This window comes from Nelumbo nucifera, chromosome 8 (assembly GCF_055504915.1).
Source record: "Nelumbo nucifera cultivar China Antique chromosome 8, China Antique-T2T, whole genome shotgun sequence".
In the NCBI taxonomy this organism is placed as follows: domain Eukaryota; kingdom Viridiplantae; phylum Streptophyta; class Magnoliopsida; order Proteales; family Nelumbonaceae; genus Nelumbo; species Nelumbo nucifera.
The window spans coordinates 22933297-22947892 of record NC_142656.1 but is presented as its reverse complement, the minus strand read 5'-3'; the positions used below and the strand labels follow the sequence as shown (position 1 = coordinate 22947892).

General features: G+C 38.1%; 1 protein-coding gene across 1 annotated transcript; it reads left to right on the top strand.

The window, feature by feature from the left end:
* Positions 1–4019: 4019 nt before the first annotated feature.
* LOC104609121 (3-oxoacyl-[acyl-carrier-protein] reductase 4-like) lies at positions 4020–12097 on the top strand. The gene is made up of 4 exons (XM_010275347.3): positions 4020–4982; positions 5138–5235; positions 10481–10564; positions 10649–12097. Exons 3-4 carry the CDS (start codon positions 10551–10553, stop codon positions 11514–11516), a joined length of 882 nt encoding a protein of 293 aa, XP_010273649.2. The 5' UTR covers positions 4020–4982; positions 5138–5235; positions 10481–10550; the 3' UTR covers positions 11517–12097.
* Positions 12098–14596: the final 2499 nt, after the last annotated feature.

Sequence of the window (14596 nt, the reverse complement as noted above, 5' to 3'; positions counted from 1 at the left end):
GTCGTATCCACGTGTTCGCTAATTAAAAGGGCCAAATTACCCCTCATCAGGTTTTACTTTATTCTGTTTTAGGTCTTATTTTACATTATTTGTAGATTTGTTCATAGGGTGGGCTTCAAGCTTGATTTGCACTGTCGGGTTTAGGCTTTGGGGTCAGGTCCATTGAAATTTTGGCAAATGCCAAGCCCAAACACGGCCCATAAATAGGTCTAATTATTTGTACTGAAATCAAAGATGACAATAATGGGGTTTGTGATGCTTGTGGACGAGTAAAACATACTAGAGTTCCATTTCCAATAAGCTCGTCAAGAGCAACTTTAGCTTTTGCTTTGATACATGTTGACATATGGGGTCTTTATCACATTGCTTCTCATTCAGGCGCAAGATATTTTTTGACCATTGTAGATGATTACGACAAATGCATTTGGTTGTACTTGATGAAATTTAAGTCAGAAACATTTTCTTTACTTGTCTCATTCTATAACATGGTGAGAACTCAGCTCAAATGTAATGTTCAACAAGTCAGATCTGGTAATGGGAAAGAGTTCCTCTCTAATCCCATTCAATCATTCTTTTCTCAAAATGGGATTGTGCATCATAGAACCTGTGTTAATTCCCCACAAAAAAACGGGAGAGGTGAGAGAAAACACATGCACTTGTTAGAAGTTGCCCGTGCTTTGCTATTTTAAGCTTCACTACTAGTTAGCTTTTGGAGTGAATGTGTGCTAACTTCATCATACATAATCAACTATTTTCCAATCGTTCCCCTTTAAGGTAATTCCCCATTTGAGTTACTTTTTGGAAGGCATCTCACCCTCAATCACTTGCACACCTTTGGGTGCTTATACTATGCCCAGGAGTGACCATTAGACACAGACAAATTTGCACCTTGGGCAATCCGGTGTATATTTTTTGGTTATCCATATGGATAGAAGGGATATCGAGTATATATCCTTGAGACTCATCGAATATTCACCTCAAGAGATATAACCTTCTATGAAAATATTTTCCCATATACCAGTGATTCCTCTAACGAAAAGTACAATCTAAACATTGTATTCCGCTCCCTCAAACTAAACAACAAACAAAACCCTTTGTGTTTTAACCATTCAGATCAGTCCACTAAACTTTTGACATCTCAAGATAATGTCGAGATTGACTTACATCCATCTGCAAAGCCTATTGAACTGTAGTCTCGGCCTCAACGTCCTAAAAGACCACCTACCCACCTCAAAGACTTCATTTATAACTTGCCACATTCCACATCCACCTCAGCTTGAGCCTTGTTTGAACCCATTGAGCCCAAATTATATGCTCAGGTGGCCTATGATCCAAATTGGCAACATGCCATGAATGAAGAAATACAAACGCTCGAGAGAAGTAAAACATGGTCTATAGTCGACCTTCCTCGGGGGAAGAAGCCCATTGGAGCAAAGTGGGTATACAAATTAAAATACCCTATTGATGGCATGATAGAGCACTACAAAGCTTTTTTAGTGGCAAAGGGATACAACCAGGTAGAGGGATATGGTTACCATGATACATATGCCCCTATGGCAAAGCTAGTCACACTCCGTTGTTTATTGGCTATAGTGACATCAAAGGGTTGGGAACTTCACCAGTAGGACGTTAGCAACACTTCCTTGAATGGGGATTTGGCAAAAGATGTGTACATGAGCATACCTCCCGGTTTTCTCAAGCAACTACAAAGTAAAGTTTGCAAGTTACACAAGTCTTTATATGGGCTTAAACAAGCCTCACACTGCTGGTATGAGAAGTTTGCAACTGTATTGACAAACATCGGATTCAACCAGTCCACAATAGATTACTCCTTTACACTAAAGCGAGATGAATCATTCACTGTGGTTTTGGTGTATGTTGATGACCTGGTCATAACTGAAAATGATCCATCCCGCATACATGATCTCAAGCAACATCTCCATGATCTCAAGCAACATTTTTAGATTCCCTCTTTCTCTCTTTCTGATCACGAAAGAATTTAAGTTGTACCCAATCTTAGCCTTGGTGTATATCTGAATAGTTCATTTATTCGTCAGCCCAAAACCCTCTTGGTTGTGATGATGGAGATGATAATGGTAATAACTTTCATCGCAAATTTTAAGTGTGTCCCAATCCAACCCTATTTCACCTGGTGTGAGACATGTTTAATTGAAAGGTGTCCAAATAGGTAGCGGTGGCAATTGGGCGGGTTGGGTTTGGTTTAGGTTGAGCTTTAACCCAACCCATCTAACCCGCCAACCCATTAATGACCCAATTATATAAAATTAAATGGGTTGGGTTCAACCCAAACTCGCTTTAACCCAACCCAACCGGCCCAAACCCATTAATCTTATATTTATGGACTTAAAAAACAAATTAACAATCTCTTTACAAATAAGTTGGTCATAGCTTGGTGGTAATAGTTGTTACTATTTGCACAAGTGGTGAAGGTTCAAATCATATTACATGCATGCTATTTTTACAAAAGCGGTGAAGCCATTTGACTATGTTTGGATTTCGGGTTTGACCGAACCACTTAGGTTCAAATCGGTCAGACCAACTTGAACTATCTAATTGGATTATCTTTGAGCTAATCACATCAAGGGTGGTTGAACCATTTAGATCTAGATTAGTCAATGGTGGATTGACTTGGACCGGCCCATATCAGGTCTGTGCACGGGTTTGTGATCGAACTGATTGACCCAAAGTGGGTCAATGTAAGTACATTGGGTCAAGTTGTGTGGATATTGATTGGACCAAACGGTCCATACTGGGCAAAGCACGCGAACACCGAGCCATCCCGCTCGGAACCGTTTCGTATTCGAGTCGACTCGGATCGGGTCGGGCTGTGTGGATACTGGTTGGACCAAACAGCCCAAAATGGGCAAAGCAAGCGGTACTAAACCATTCCAACCAGAACTGTTTCGGATTCGGGTCGACCTTGATCGGTATATGTTGGATTGGGTCAGACTGCGCTGAATTGGTCTGGACTCAGGTCAAATTAATTTAGATTTATGTTGGGTAAAATGTGTTAATTCAAAACAAAACTAAATTTAGTTAATAATTAATAAAAAGTTAATGCATTAATTATAAATTATTTAATTTAAATAAAGAAAATTGATCAGAATAGTTGTTTACCGAGCTCTTTCATTCAAGGTTCATATCGGACTGTATCTTGGCTCACTCTTCTTTTTTCTTTTAAGTTTTTTCTTTAAAACTTGTTCACGGGGTTGGTTTAAAGCCTTTTTACCCCCTGAAATAGGTGGGGCCCTGGTACAATACTTGTCGGCTGATACATACCAAACTTTTAATCGTTACTTCCATCCTTCGTTGAACTTCCCTCTCATCGGGGATACTTGCTGGGGGCTTTTTGACAATCCATTTGACGCTGCTAAGCTTCCTCCTCTCGCTTCTCTGTTTCTATCTATCCCTTACCGCTATTTCTCATGAAATCAATTACAGTGAACCATAAATCTTATCATTTCACACTTTTTTGTCCATAAACCGATCTTCCGACCAAATTTCTACATTAATTCGCTGGATTTCAATGAAAGAAAACTTCAAATTCCGGCCGACCTCGACCAACAAAATGATTCAAGTATCAAACTCCTCTGAACCAGTGAACAAGAAAAAGACGGAAAAAATCTCAGCTTTTACTTGTTCTCTCTACTTCCGCCTCTCCTCCTCCGTTCTCGCCCTCTCTCCCTCTCCCTTTCTGGCTCTCTGATTTTCTTGTCTTGCTTTTCAGCTTGCTCTCTAATCTTATCTCCTTATGGTTTTTCACTTTTCGCGAGCGGCCAAGATCAATTGCTTCCGTCGTCAAGATTTAATCTTAGCCGTTGAGATCACAAGAAAACCTACGGTTGTGGTTGGCTAGATAGTGGTTCACTAGATTCTTAATTCTCTCCTATCTATCTCCCTTGCACGTGCATTCTTGATCGCCGGTTGGACGCTTAAGGGCATTTTAGTCAAAAAAAACGTTTAGTGGGTTTTTGATGTTTTGAAAAGTTATAACGGGTTTAAGAGAATTCATAGAAAATGACGTGGGTTTTAGGCAATTACCCTAAATATAAATTTGACAAAAAGTGAATCTAAAAAAAGTAAATTATTATTAACAAATAAAACGCCACTCAATCTCTTAAATCAAATAAAAATCTAACATATGCCAGTAATAACTGCCCAGTATTTAGTAGGGTTATAGTCCCTTGTTTCAAACAAATAAGGCAAGAGCGAGCGGCCATGAACACCCCCACCCATCATACCTAATCGTTACCAAACTTACATAACATACGTAAATCCAGCCGAGCACTCCTTAAAAAAACGGTAGAGTAGAAACACGTTCACTATTACACCACCAAACTTCCCGCTTTCGTGCCGAAAACCTCTGTAGCCAACCCACCCCCACAGACAACTCAGCGACATCCTTGCCCACAGAGCACCACCACCGTCTATTGGAAACATCTCCTGGATAGCAGATCCGAGCCCCACCAGACCCCAGTAATCGTCCTGGAAACCGAAGGGGAGACCTCAATTCCACTTCCAAATTTGCGACAGAGACCAGAACGAACCATCAACAATTTAAAAAAGGCAGGAGCCAAAGAAAAATGGGTCCCCAATAAACCGCCGGCCGAAACCTACTAGGGAAATCAGTAGGACGATCAACATTAATTGGATAAATCTCAGAATAAAAGATCCACGTTCACCACTGCCTGGAAGGAGGAGAAACTGCTGATAGCAACTTCTTCCTCAAACAAGGAATAGCTGCTCACCTACGCACCCTTCCCCATTAGACACCGAGAGTAAAAGAGATAAACGTCTCTCTCTTTCGTTAATGTTGAAGACCACCATCACCAAGACTCCCAGACTCTCATGACTAGTTTTCGAATGTTTAGTCTGTTAATTCTTCTTTGAAGTTGAAGAGTTCAGAGTGTGACGCTGAGGATTGTCCGGAGGATGATTCTCACTCTATTCTATTCCAAAAGGTATTGTTCAGAGGAGTTGCAGAATATCTAAAAGAGAAGTAATTTTTTTTTTTTTTAATTTTCTGTGAATGACGTTTCGTATTCGAATATGACTTCTGTTGCGTTTTCTACAAGCAAAGTTTGTGCTGGGAGGTTATGACATCGTTTGTTTACAGGAATTTTGTGTCAGTATTTGGGCCAGACAAAGTTTCAAGTGCAGTGGCGAGTGGTGACGGTGGCTTCAAATCAGAGGATTAAGATCTTATAGCAGCAGGTATTGAAATTTGGGTTATACTTTTTCTTTTTGTTTTTGTCTTAAAGCATTCTGATATAATCAAAGAGCCAAGAGGCTTGAAGTCTTGAACCTGCGCCCTCAAAGAACGAATTAGGCCAAACCAATGCATTGAAATGTGAAGAACAGGAGTCTAAAAACAGCAAAGAAAAAGATAGTTAAAGCTCCCTATGTTCATGCTTGAGCACAAAGTGACCAAGCAATTGACAATCAAAGTTGTCTCTCTCCATAAACTTAAATCTTAAGTAATTGTTCATTTTTCTTTTCTTTTTTTTTTTTTTACATCAATTTAGATTTCGAGGAGTCCAAAGGCAGTATCGTAATACCCTTGAAGTGGATGGTGTTGATACAATTAACCTATGACAGTAGAAAATTTCAGGTCTGTGAAGCCCTATTCGGGCAAGGAAGATAGCTCAATTAAGGTTTTTATTGTCCTGTTTTTGCCCCAGTAAGCCAGGTTGATGGGTCGGGTTGGCCTAAGCCCATAAATTAAGGCAAGCTTAAACCACTTAACATTTCCCGGCTCATTCCTAACCCCAACTAAACCCATAATTGATCTATATCTGATTGAAATGGATCTGAAACAAACGGCCAAACTGGACCCTGTACTAATATTAGATTATATTTTATACTAATTAATTCAATACAAAACAAATATGATTAATATAAATGTTATAATAATATTAGTATTTAGTGAAAATAATAATAATAATTATTTATAACTTTGGGTAAATTTAAAATCAATTTAATTATTATAAATAAGTTAAAGTAAATTACATGATATCTAACACTAACTAATAATTAAATTAGTAAAACTAAAATTTAAAGTTAATTAATAAAGAAGAAATAATCAATTATAATTGTTAGTTACTTTTATAACGTTATATTGTATTAATTAATATTTTAAATATAATTAATAAAAAATAGAAGTTAAAAATATATTGATGTCATGCTACCTGGCTGCTCCCTCCTGTCTGATGACTTGGACTCTGATTTGGATATTTCCTAATCAGGGCCGAGCTGCGCTAGGCTGAGCTGAAAGGTGGCCGAGTTGATATGTGCTACGAGAAGAAGAGAGTTAGAGTGCCCGGGTGTCTTTTACTCGGGAAGGACACTCCAATGCTTAAGTTAGTAAGTATTCGGAAGTTCTTTGGGATATTGAGAGAGCTTGAGAATGTATTATTGTGCGTACCTTCCTCCCTGTGAGGTTGGAGGTGAGGCCTATATATAGGCGTTGTTTGGTGTGGGCTTCACGCATCGCGTCTGAGATCTCTGAGAGGTCGTGCCTATCTGGGCCGAAGTCCTCGGAGGTAGCAGTGCACGTAGACCGATCTTTGCACTTTGTTCAGTTTCCTCCAGAACATTCAGTGAGGGGGCCAACTTTGGAGAAACCTCGGACTGACAGGATATGCATGTAGAATTGCTCGGTGAGCACGTCTCGCAGGTCGCCACCTGGACCTCAATCAGGTCGGCAAGCCCTTGAGGGGGGTTGCTCCTCATCGAGGTCACTTCGACCATATTGATGAGGTACCACAGGTCGGCCCTAGATGAGGTGTTGCAAGCTGCCCTGAGTTGTAGATAAGGTCACCAGCTAGATTTCCACCAGGTCGGCAGAGCCAGGTCGCTAGGTCGGACTCCATCACTTTGGCTAAGGAAAGTCATCGCCTAGGTGGTGTCGAGGTGTCATCTAGCTGTTTTGAGATGCCACGTGTCATGGTGTCACTGGACGGCCAAATCCGCCCTCATCAATTGCCCCCCACTCCCGAGTTGAGATAAGCTTAGGGAAGGGAGTAGCTTGTTTCTTTGGTCTGGAGTGACTAATTTGATGAGCTCGTAGTCATAGGCATTGGTCCAGTTTGCTCCTCAGGTTGAAAGAGTCTAAGTGTTGGATGCAGCCTTACGCAGGACATCATCGTCTTGATTCTTGAGGCGCAAGAGCGAATTCATCTGCTCGAGGAGAGGCGAAGCAAGCACTCCAAGGAGTTTTGCAATTCAGCTCAATACTTCAAGTGCGAAGTTTGTCATGGCGTCCTCAAGAGGGGCTTTTAACTGTATGACCGCCTCGTCAGATCACTACACTCAGGTAGACTACAACACAATGTCCCTCGAGCCTATTCTCAAAAGAGTAGCTGATGAGGTCGATGTGGAGCCTGAAACCAAGGTGGAGGTCGGTTGTGAAGAGATCGGCCAAGTTTGCATGTCTGCCACGGTGCTAAAAGCAAACTAGCCTTCCCTTCCTTTGTTTCTTTTTCTTATGCTGAAAGCGAGCTAGTCTTCCCTTCCTTCGTTTCTTTTTTTCTCTCTGTTTTTTTTTTTTTTTTTTTAAGTTGGAGGTGAGACACCAACGTCCTTTTAAATCAATTTACACGTGTTGCCGAGCTAGATAAACAGGGGGGCGATTTGCTTAGATTGGTCTACTTGTTGTTGTTGTGTTTTCAAAGTTGGCTTGAGGGCGCCTTAGCTAGAAAGCGGTATGGATTTCCCTTAGAACTCAATTTGACCAGGTCGCCAAAGCAGATGGCCATTCCATAGTAGCTTTAAATGTGACTGCTTCCAAGCCATCGTGTGGGATTGGCTTCCCCGGATAGGTGCTTGCTAGACCATGACGTACATGTATTGTACTTGATCCTGGAACTGCTAGCCGCCCTCTCCTATTGGAGCTATGGGAGGCTTACCTCGAGGGGGTGGCTCTACTATCTGCGGGTCGCCTACTCTCACGGGAACCATGAAGGGCTTGACCTATGAGGCCGGTTCCACATTCAATTCGCTTCCGACTCTTAGGGGATCCATACAAAGTTCGATCAGTAGTGAGGCTTCGCAGTTTGGGCTAGGAGGCAATTTGGGCCAGATCCCTGAAGCTCACCTAGACTAGTTGTTCATATTTTGCCCCCCCACCCCCTTGTGATGGCTCTGTTTATACGTATGTTGCTGTTGGCGTTGGGTGGTAGGTCGGTGCCACGGCTACACTACATCAGCCCCTTGGTGATGCTAGTCGTCTACTCCTACGAGAAGCCATAGGGAGCTCGACTTGTAGGGGCAGCTCTACTAATCGTAAGTCGCTGACTCGCACGAGAGCCTTGGAAGGCTCGACTTGCAAGGGTGACCACACAATCCGTTGGTTGCCGACTCCCACGGGAGCTACGAAGGGATCGACCTGTAGAGGTGACATTGTGAACAGAGCTGGCGAGGTTCGTTCGGGCTGAATTGAGGTCGGTAGAGCTGCTCAGTCTGTTAGCCGTCAACTCTCGCGGGAACCACAAAGGGCTCGACCTGCGGGGGCGGCCTTACTATGAGGTGCCTGTTGCCGAACTGCTGGTTGTTGAGATTGTTCTACTGTTGATTATCCTACGGTGACATGAATGCACTGAACTTCTCCTCCCATGTCCACATCTAAAGGTTCATGCTTCAGCTCATAAAACTGCCACGTTTCAATCCCAATGGGAACCACTGACAACTCTACTACGGGGAGAGGGGTGTCCACATGAGGTAGCAGTGTATTTGTCTAGGGTGATGGGAGTGTTGGGTACATCACAGTTTCTACTCCGAGATGTGCTAGGGGCACTGAACTTACTTGATTGTCACATAGGGGTTCTCAAGGTTCATCACGGATGCTCTTGCCCCCAGTAACTGATACTTTGTTCTTGATGTTGGTGCTACTCAAAAATGTCATTGGGTTGATAAAGGTGAAAACTAAATGATGAGAACTTAGCAAACTAGAAGGTGAGAACTTAGCTTTTTGTTGCGTTTCTCACAGATGGTGCCAATTGATGCCACACGATCTGGCTGCTCCCTTGTGTCTCATGACTTGGACTTTGATTTGGATATTTCCTGATCAGGGCCAAGCTACGCTAGGCCGAGCTGATATGTGCTGCGAGAAGAAGAGAGTTAGGGTGCCCGAGCGTCTTTTACCTGCGGAGGACACTCCGATGCTTAAGTTAGTAAGTATTTGAAAGTTCTTTGGGATATTGAGAGAGCTTGAGAATGTATGATTGTGTGTACCTTTCTCCCTGTGAAGTTGGAGGTGAGGCCTATATATAGGCGTTGTTTGGCGTGGGCTTCATGCATCGCATCCGAGATCTTTGAGAGGTCGTGCCTAATCGACCCAAAGTCCTCAGAGGTAGCCATGCACATAGACTAGTCTTTGCACCTTGTTTAGTTTCCTCCGAAACATTTGGTGCAGGGGCCAACTTCCGAGAAACCCGGGAGTGACGGGATATGCATGCAGAGTTGGTTGGCGAGCACGTCTCGCAGGTCGCCACTTGGACCTCAATTAGGTCGGCAAGCCCTCGAGAGGGATCGCAACTCATTGAGGTCACTTCGACCGTACTGACGAGGTACCACAGGTCAGCCCTGGAGAAGATGTTGCAAGCCGCCCTGAGTTGTGGATGAGGTCGCCAAATAGATTTCCACCAGGTCGGCAGAGGCAGGTTGCCAGGTCGGACTCCGTCCTTCACTTTGGCTAAGGCAAGTTATCGTCTAGGTGGTGTCTGAGTGTCATCCAGCTGTTATGAGATGTCACGTGTCATGATATCACTGGAGGGCCAAATCCACCCTCATCATATATGATCAATGCTAATGATATATTTAAGCTAATTAATTAATATTAAATATTTAATATATTAGAAACTAATTACTACAGTTATAATCAATAGTTAGGATATGATCCAGTCATATATAGAGAACTAATTTAGGATTAAACTGTGGACTATTGTCCAAGTCAAACGGATTTGGTAGTTAGATTGTTAGGGTCAGCGGTTCGCTGACCAATTCAATGTTTTTTTATTTTTTTTCAAAATAGTGGGCTAGGTGATAAACAGGGCCAAAATGATGATCGGTTTTTAAGTCAAATGGTTCAACTGCTCGAGTTAACATTGAAGAATGTCGCAGGGCTCCATCTATTTCAAATTTGTTTGAAATAATTAGCAACATAGTTAAAAAAACTATCTTCTTTTTCCCTCCCCTTCAGCTTTACTTTGTAGTAGGAACAAAAAGGAACACCTTCAATAAGGAAACATTATAAAAAATGCATGCAATTGGAGAAAAAAAAAAAGAAAACTACGATTATTCCAAGAATAATAATAGAAACTAAACCTAACCAAATCCAACGCAAATAAACTATCTGCTTTCTTTCCTATATTCATGTTTTCCTAGTATTTGTTTCCTTCATACTTCTTATTTCCTTATTTTATGTTGCTTGGAGTGTTCTTACTTTTTTTTTTTTTTTCAGATATCCTTGATGTTTTGAATCAAGCTATATATTTGTGGCCTTTGCTGGATCTTCTTCCTCTTATTCAGCCATGACTGTTGGGAGGTTTGTCCGAACTTTCATCAGTACTACTCCTTGTAGATGGGGATTCACTCATTCCCGGCATTTCCTTCCAATTTTTTGAAGCAGTAGGTCATTGCAATTCCAACCATACCAGTGCAGATGGAGGAGTTTTTCTACTTCCTCTGGAGTAGGAAGTCAGGATGCATCTGTTGAACAAACAAGTGTTACAGTGGCTCAAAATGTCGAATCTCCTGTAGTTGTTGTTACCGGTGCTTCCAAAGGAATTGGAAGAGCAATTGCATTGACAATGGGTAAAGCTGGTTGTAAGGTCCTTGTGAATTATTTGAAGTCTTCTAAGAATGGTGAAGAAGTTTCTGAAGAGATTGAGGCATATGGTGGCCAAGCTCTTCCCTTTCAGGCAGATGCTTCAAAGGAAGCAGATGTAAGATCACTGATCAAAGCTGCAGTCGATTCATGGGGTACAATCGACGTACTAATAAATAATGCAGGGATTGTTCATGATGGTTTGCTGGTGAGAATGAACAATTCAGAGGGGCGTCAGGTGTTTGATGTTAACTTCTTTGGTAAGCGCCTCTGCACAAAGGCAGCAAATGAAATTATGATGACAAAGAACAAAGGAAGAATAATTAATATAACATCTGTTGTTGGTTTGATTGGCAATGTTGGGCAAGCTGATTACAGTGCTTCTGCTGCAGCCATTAAAGGATTTACCAGGAGTACTGCAAAGGAATATGCAAGGAGAAATATTACTGTGAATGCTGTTGCTCCTGGTTTCATATCAACTGACATGACTGCTACACTCAGTGAAGATTATAAGAAGAAGATCTTAGACACAATCCCCTTGGGGAGATTTGGACAACCAGAAGAAGTTGCTGGACTGGTGAAGTTCTTGGCCCTTCATCCTGCGGCTAGTTACATGACTGGTGGGGTATACCCCATTGATGGAGGCCTTTCGTTGTCCTCAATCTTGTAACAGCAAGAACTTTATCAAAAGATTATGGGGTTTCAGATTTACAAGTGTTGATGCAATCTCTGTACAGCCAAGGATTCTTTTTTCTCAATCTCATCAGCATGCAGCACCAAGATGAGAGCTCAATCGTGTTGGATCTGAGGCCCCTAAAACTTACCACTTCAATGGTCGTTCCCAGATTAATTATTGGGTACAACTGTACCAAAATTCAATATTCTTGCATGGTTTTTAATCGTCTGAATTGAATATTACTTACACATTTCTATTGGAAGCTAAATAAATGTAAATGACTCTCACTCTCTAAAATGATTTTAGTGGTGTCGGACTGCAAGTCCAGAGCATAACTAGTTGGGTGGGCAATGATCCATTTCCCTTTTCATCTTCATCCATAATGAAAATTTCACCACCAAATTAAAGCTATGCCAAAGCTCTGTCTCTCCGGTGATCATCAGTGCAGATTCTCAAGTTTAGAAGATATTTTGCATCGTAATTCCTTTCGGTCATTGTTCCCGAAACGGAGACTTGGGATTTACTAAATGTCCCTAGACTTCACTCTAGCCTTTATTTAAAATATCAGATTTGCCCTTCTAGACTTCACTGTAGCCATGAATTTACAAAGTAAAATTATTTCTCTTTTTTATTTGACCATGGGACCTTTTTTAGCTAGAAGTTAAAAGTTCTTCTGGGGGTATTTTAGTAAAATATGTGTATTTTAAAATTTAATACATTAGGCCAACTACTTTTGTAGGACAATGAGGGAAGGGAGATAACTACAATTTTTTTTTTTTTTCTCCAGGGAAGGTTTTTATGATTGTTAGAAATAGGGCTGCAAAAGGATAGAATAGAATCCTATCTGAATTTGATTTGCTTACATTCAATTTCAAATCGGATCATATCCATCTGATATCTATCAGATTTAAATCGAATTCAGATTATAATTGGATATTAAATAACAGTCCGCGTCACCATGTCTGCTCTAAATCCTCCATCTTAATTTCCTCTTTTTTTTTCATTTTTTTAATTTCACATAATTACCCGTTAAACCAATAAGGAAATAACGTAGGTTTAATTATTTCTAACAACCATAAAGAAAGAGAGATTTGCTTTTTCTAATTTTTAGCTAAGTCTCACCACTCTCCCCCACTTTCTCCAAAATTCTCTCAAATTCCTATTTATCTCCTAAATTATCTCTAATTCCTATTTATCTCTTAAATTATCTCCAATTTAATAGAGAGATTCCCTCCAAAACTATCTCTAATTCCTATTTATCCTCTCCCCCACATTTTATCAACATCAATCTAAAGAAACTTTCAATTAAAAAATTTCAGAATTATTTAAATATTATAACGAAATTATATACTAACTTTAAAATATTTATTCAAAACACAAAAATTAATTATGAAATATTTAATAATACTCATCTTATTAATAATTCTATGTTTTTGCAAAATTAATCATAAAATTATGTAGTAACAGTATAAATTATAATTTTATGAATTATTCAATTTAAATTTTATAAAAATAATAAAAATTTAACATTAAAATATAAAACATTATTTAAATATTTCACTAAGTAAATATCTTAAATAAAAAATATTAAAATAGATAAATAATTATATAGAAAAATATTTCATATTACATAATTACATTGAAATAAATAAACTTCAAATAATGAAAAAATTTAAATATTTTACATATTATTTAAATATTTAAATAACAAAATATAACATGACTAAATTTTAACTAGTTAAAATAACAAAATTATGTAATCAGTTTAAAATAATTCTTAAAAGTAGAAAATAATCATAATAGATTCCATAATATTCATATTAATAATAATTAATTATTTAAAAAAATTAATGGCAAATTATGTAATAATATTACTATTTATAATTTTATGGATTATTAAATTCAATAAATAATTAATATTTTAAAAATTAAATAACAACATTATTTAAATAACTAATTTCACTTATATCAATGAATAATTATAGAAAATAGCGTTCAAAAAAATTATATTTATAAATAATAATTTTAAAATAATAGTGTACATTAATTATATATTTATATATACTAAAATTAATAGTTATTTTATTTTTTGCAATTATTTATTGTATTTTTGATAAATATGTTTTCAATAATCATTTATAAATCTATTTGTGTTTTGTTATTTAACATTAAATTGTTAATAATTATTGGAGATTTAACAACTATTATTTAACTTTTGAATTTTAATTTATTGTATTTTTGTTATAAATTTAGTTTTAGTAATTATGCATTTTTTATAATTTATTGATTAATATTTATTAGAGATTAAACAATTATTTGAGATTACACTATTTATTAACTAATTTAATGTATTTTAGTATTTATTATATTTTTATTATATATCTATTGTATTTTTATTATAAATTTATTTTGAATAATTGTGTATTTTTGCTATAAAATTTCAATAATTATAGGAGATTAAACAATTGTTATTTATTAGAGATTAGAATGTTAATTTAATTGAAATTTGGTGTGTTCAAGGATTGGTTCAATTGGTTGTAGGCTGTTTCGCCAACCAAATTGACATAGTTAGGTTGGGAGTTTGTCACCCGAAATAATTTACCATTAGTGAAAACATGCCAACTTGGATTAAATTAGTTTGGGTCTATTTTTGATTTGGTTTGTTGGTTCAAAAGATTTAAACTTAAAAAAATAAATTTAAATTTAATAAATTACAATGGTATTATCAAAAAATTAAATTGATGATATAAAATATCTTAGACTAAGAAATATGGTAATTTCTCACTCTTCTAAATTAAAAATTATATTTAAAACATAAAATATTAATATATGTATGGTCTGGTCATTTCAGTTTTGGTCGGTTTACTAATGGACAAATCAAAACTAACCTAACTTGGTCGAGTTGGAAAATTACTAAACCAAAGCCGATTGGAAATACTAGAAAACCGACCATCTCAGATCGAGTTAGATCGGATTGGTTATTAAAAAGTTAAAGTATTAAACAATAATAGTGTACATTCATTATATATATATATATTTATATATACTAGAATTAATAGTTATTTTATTTATTT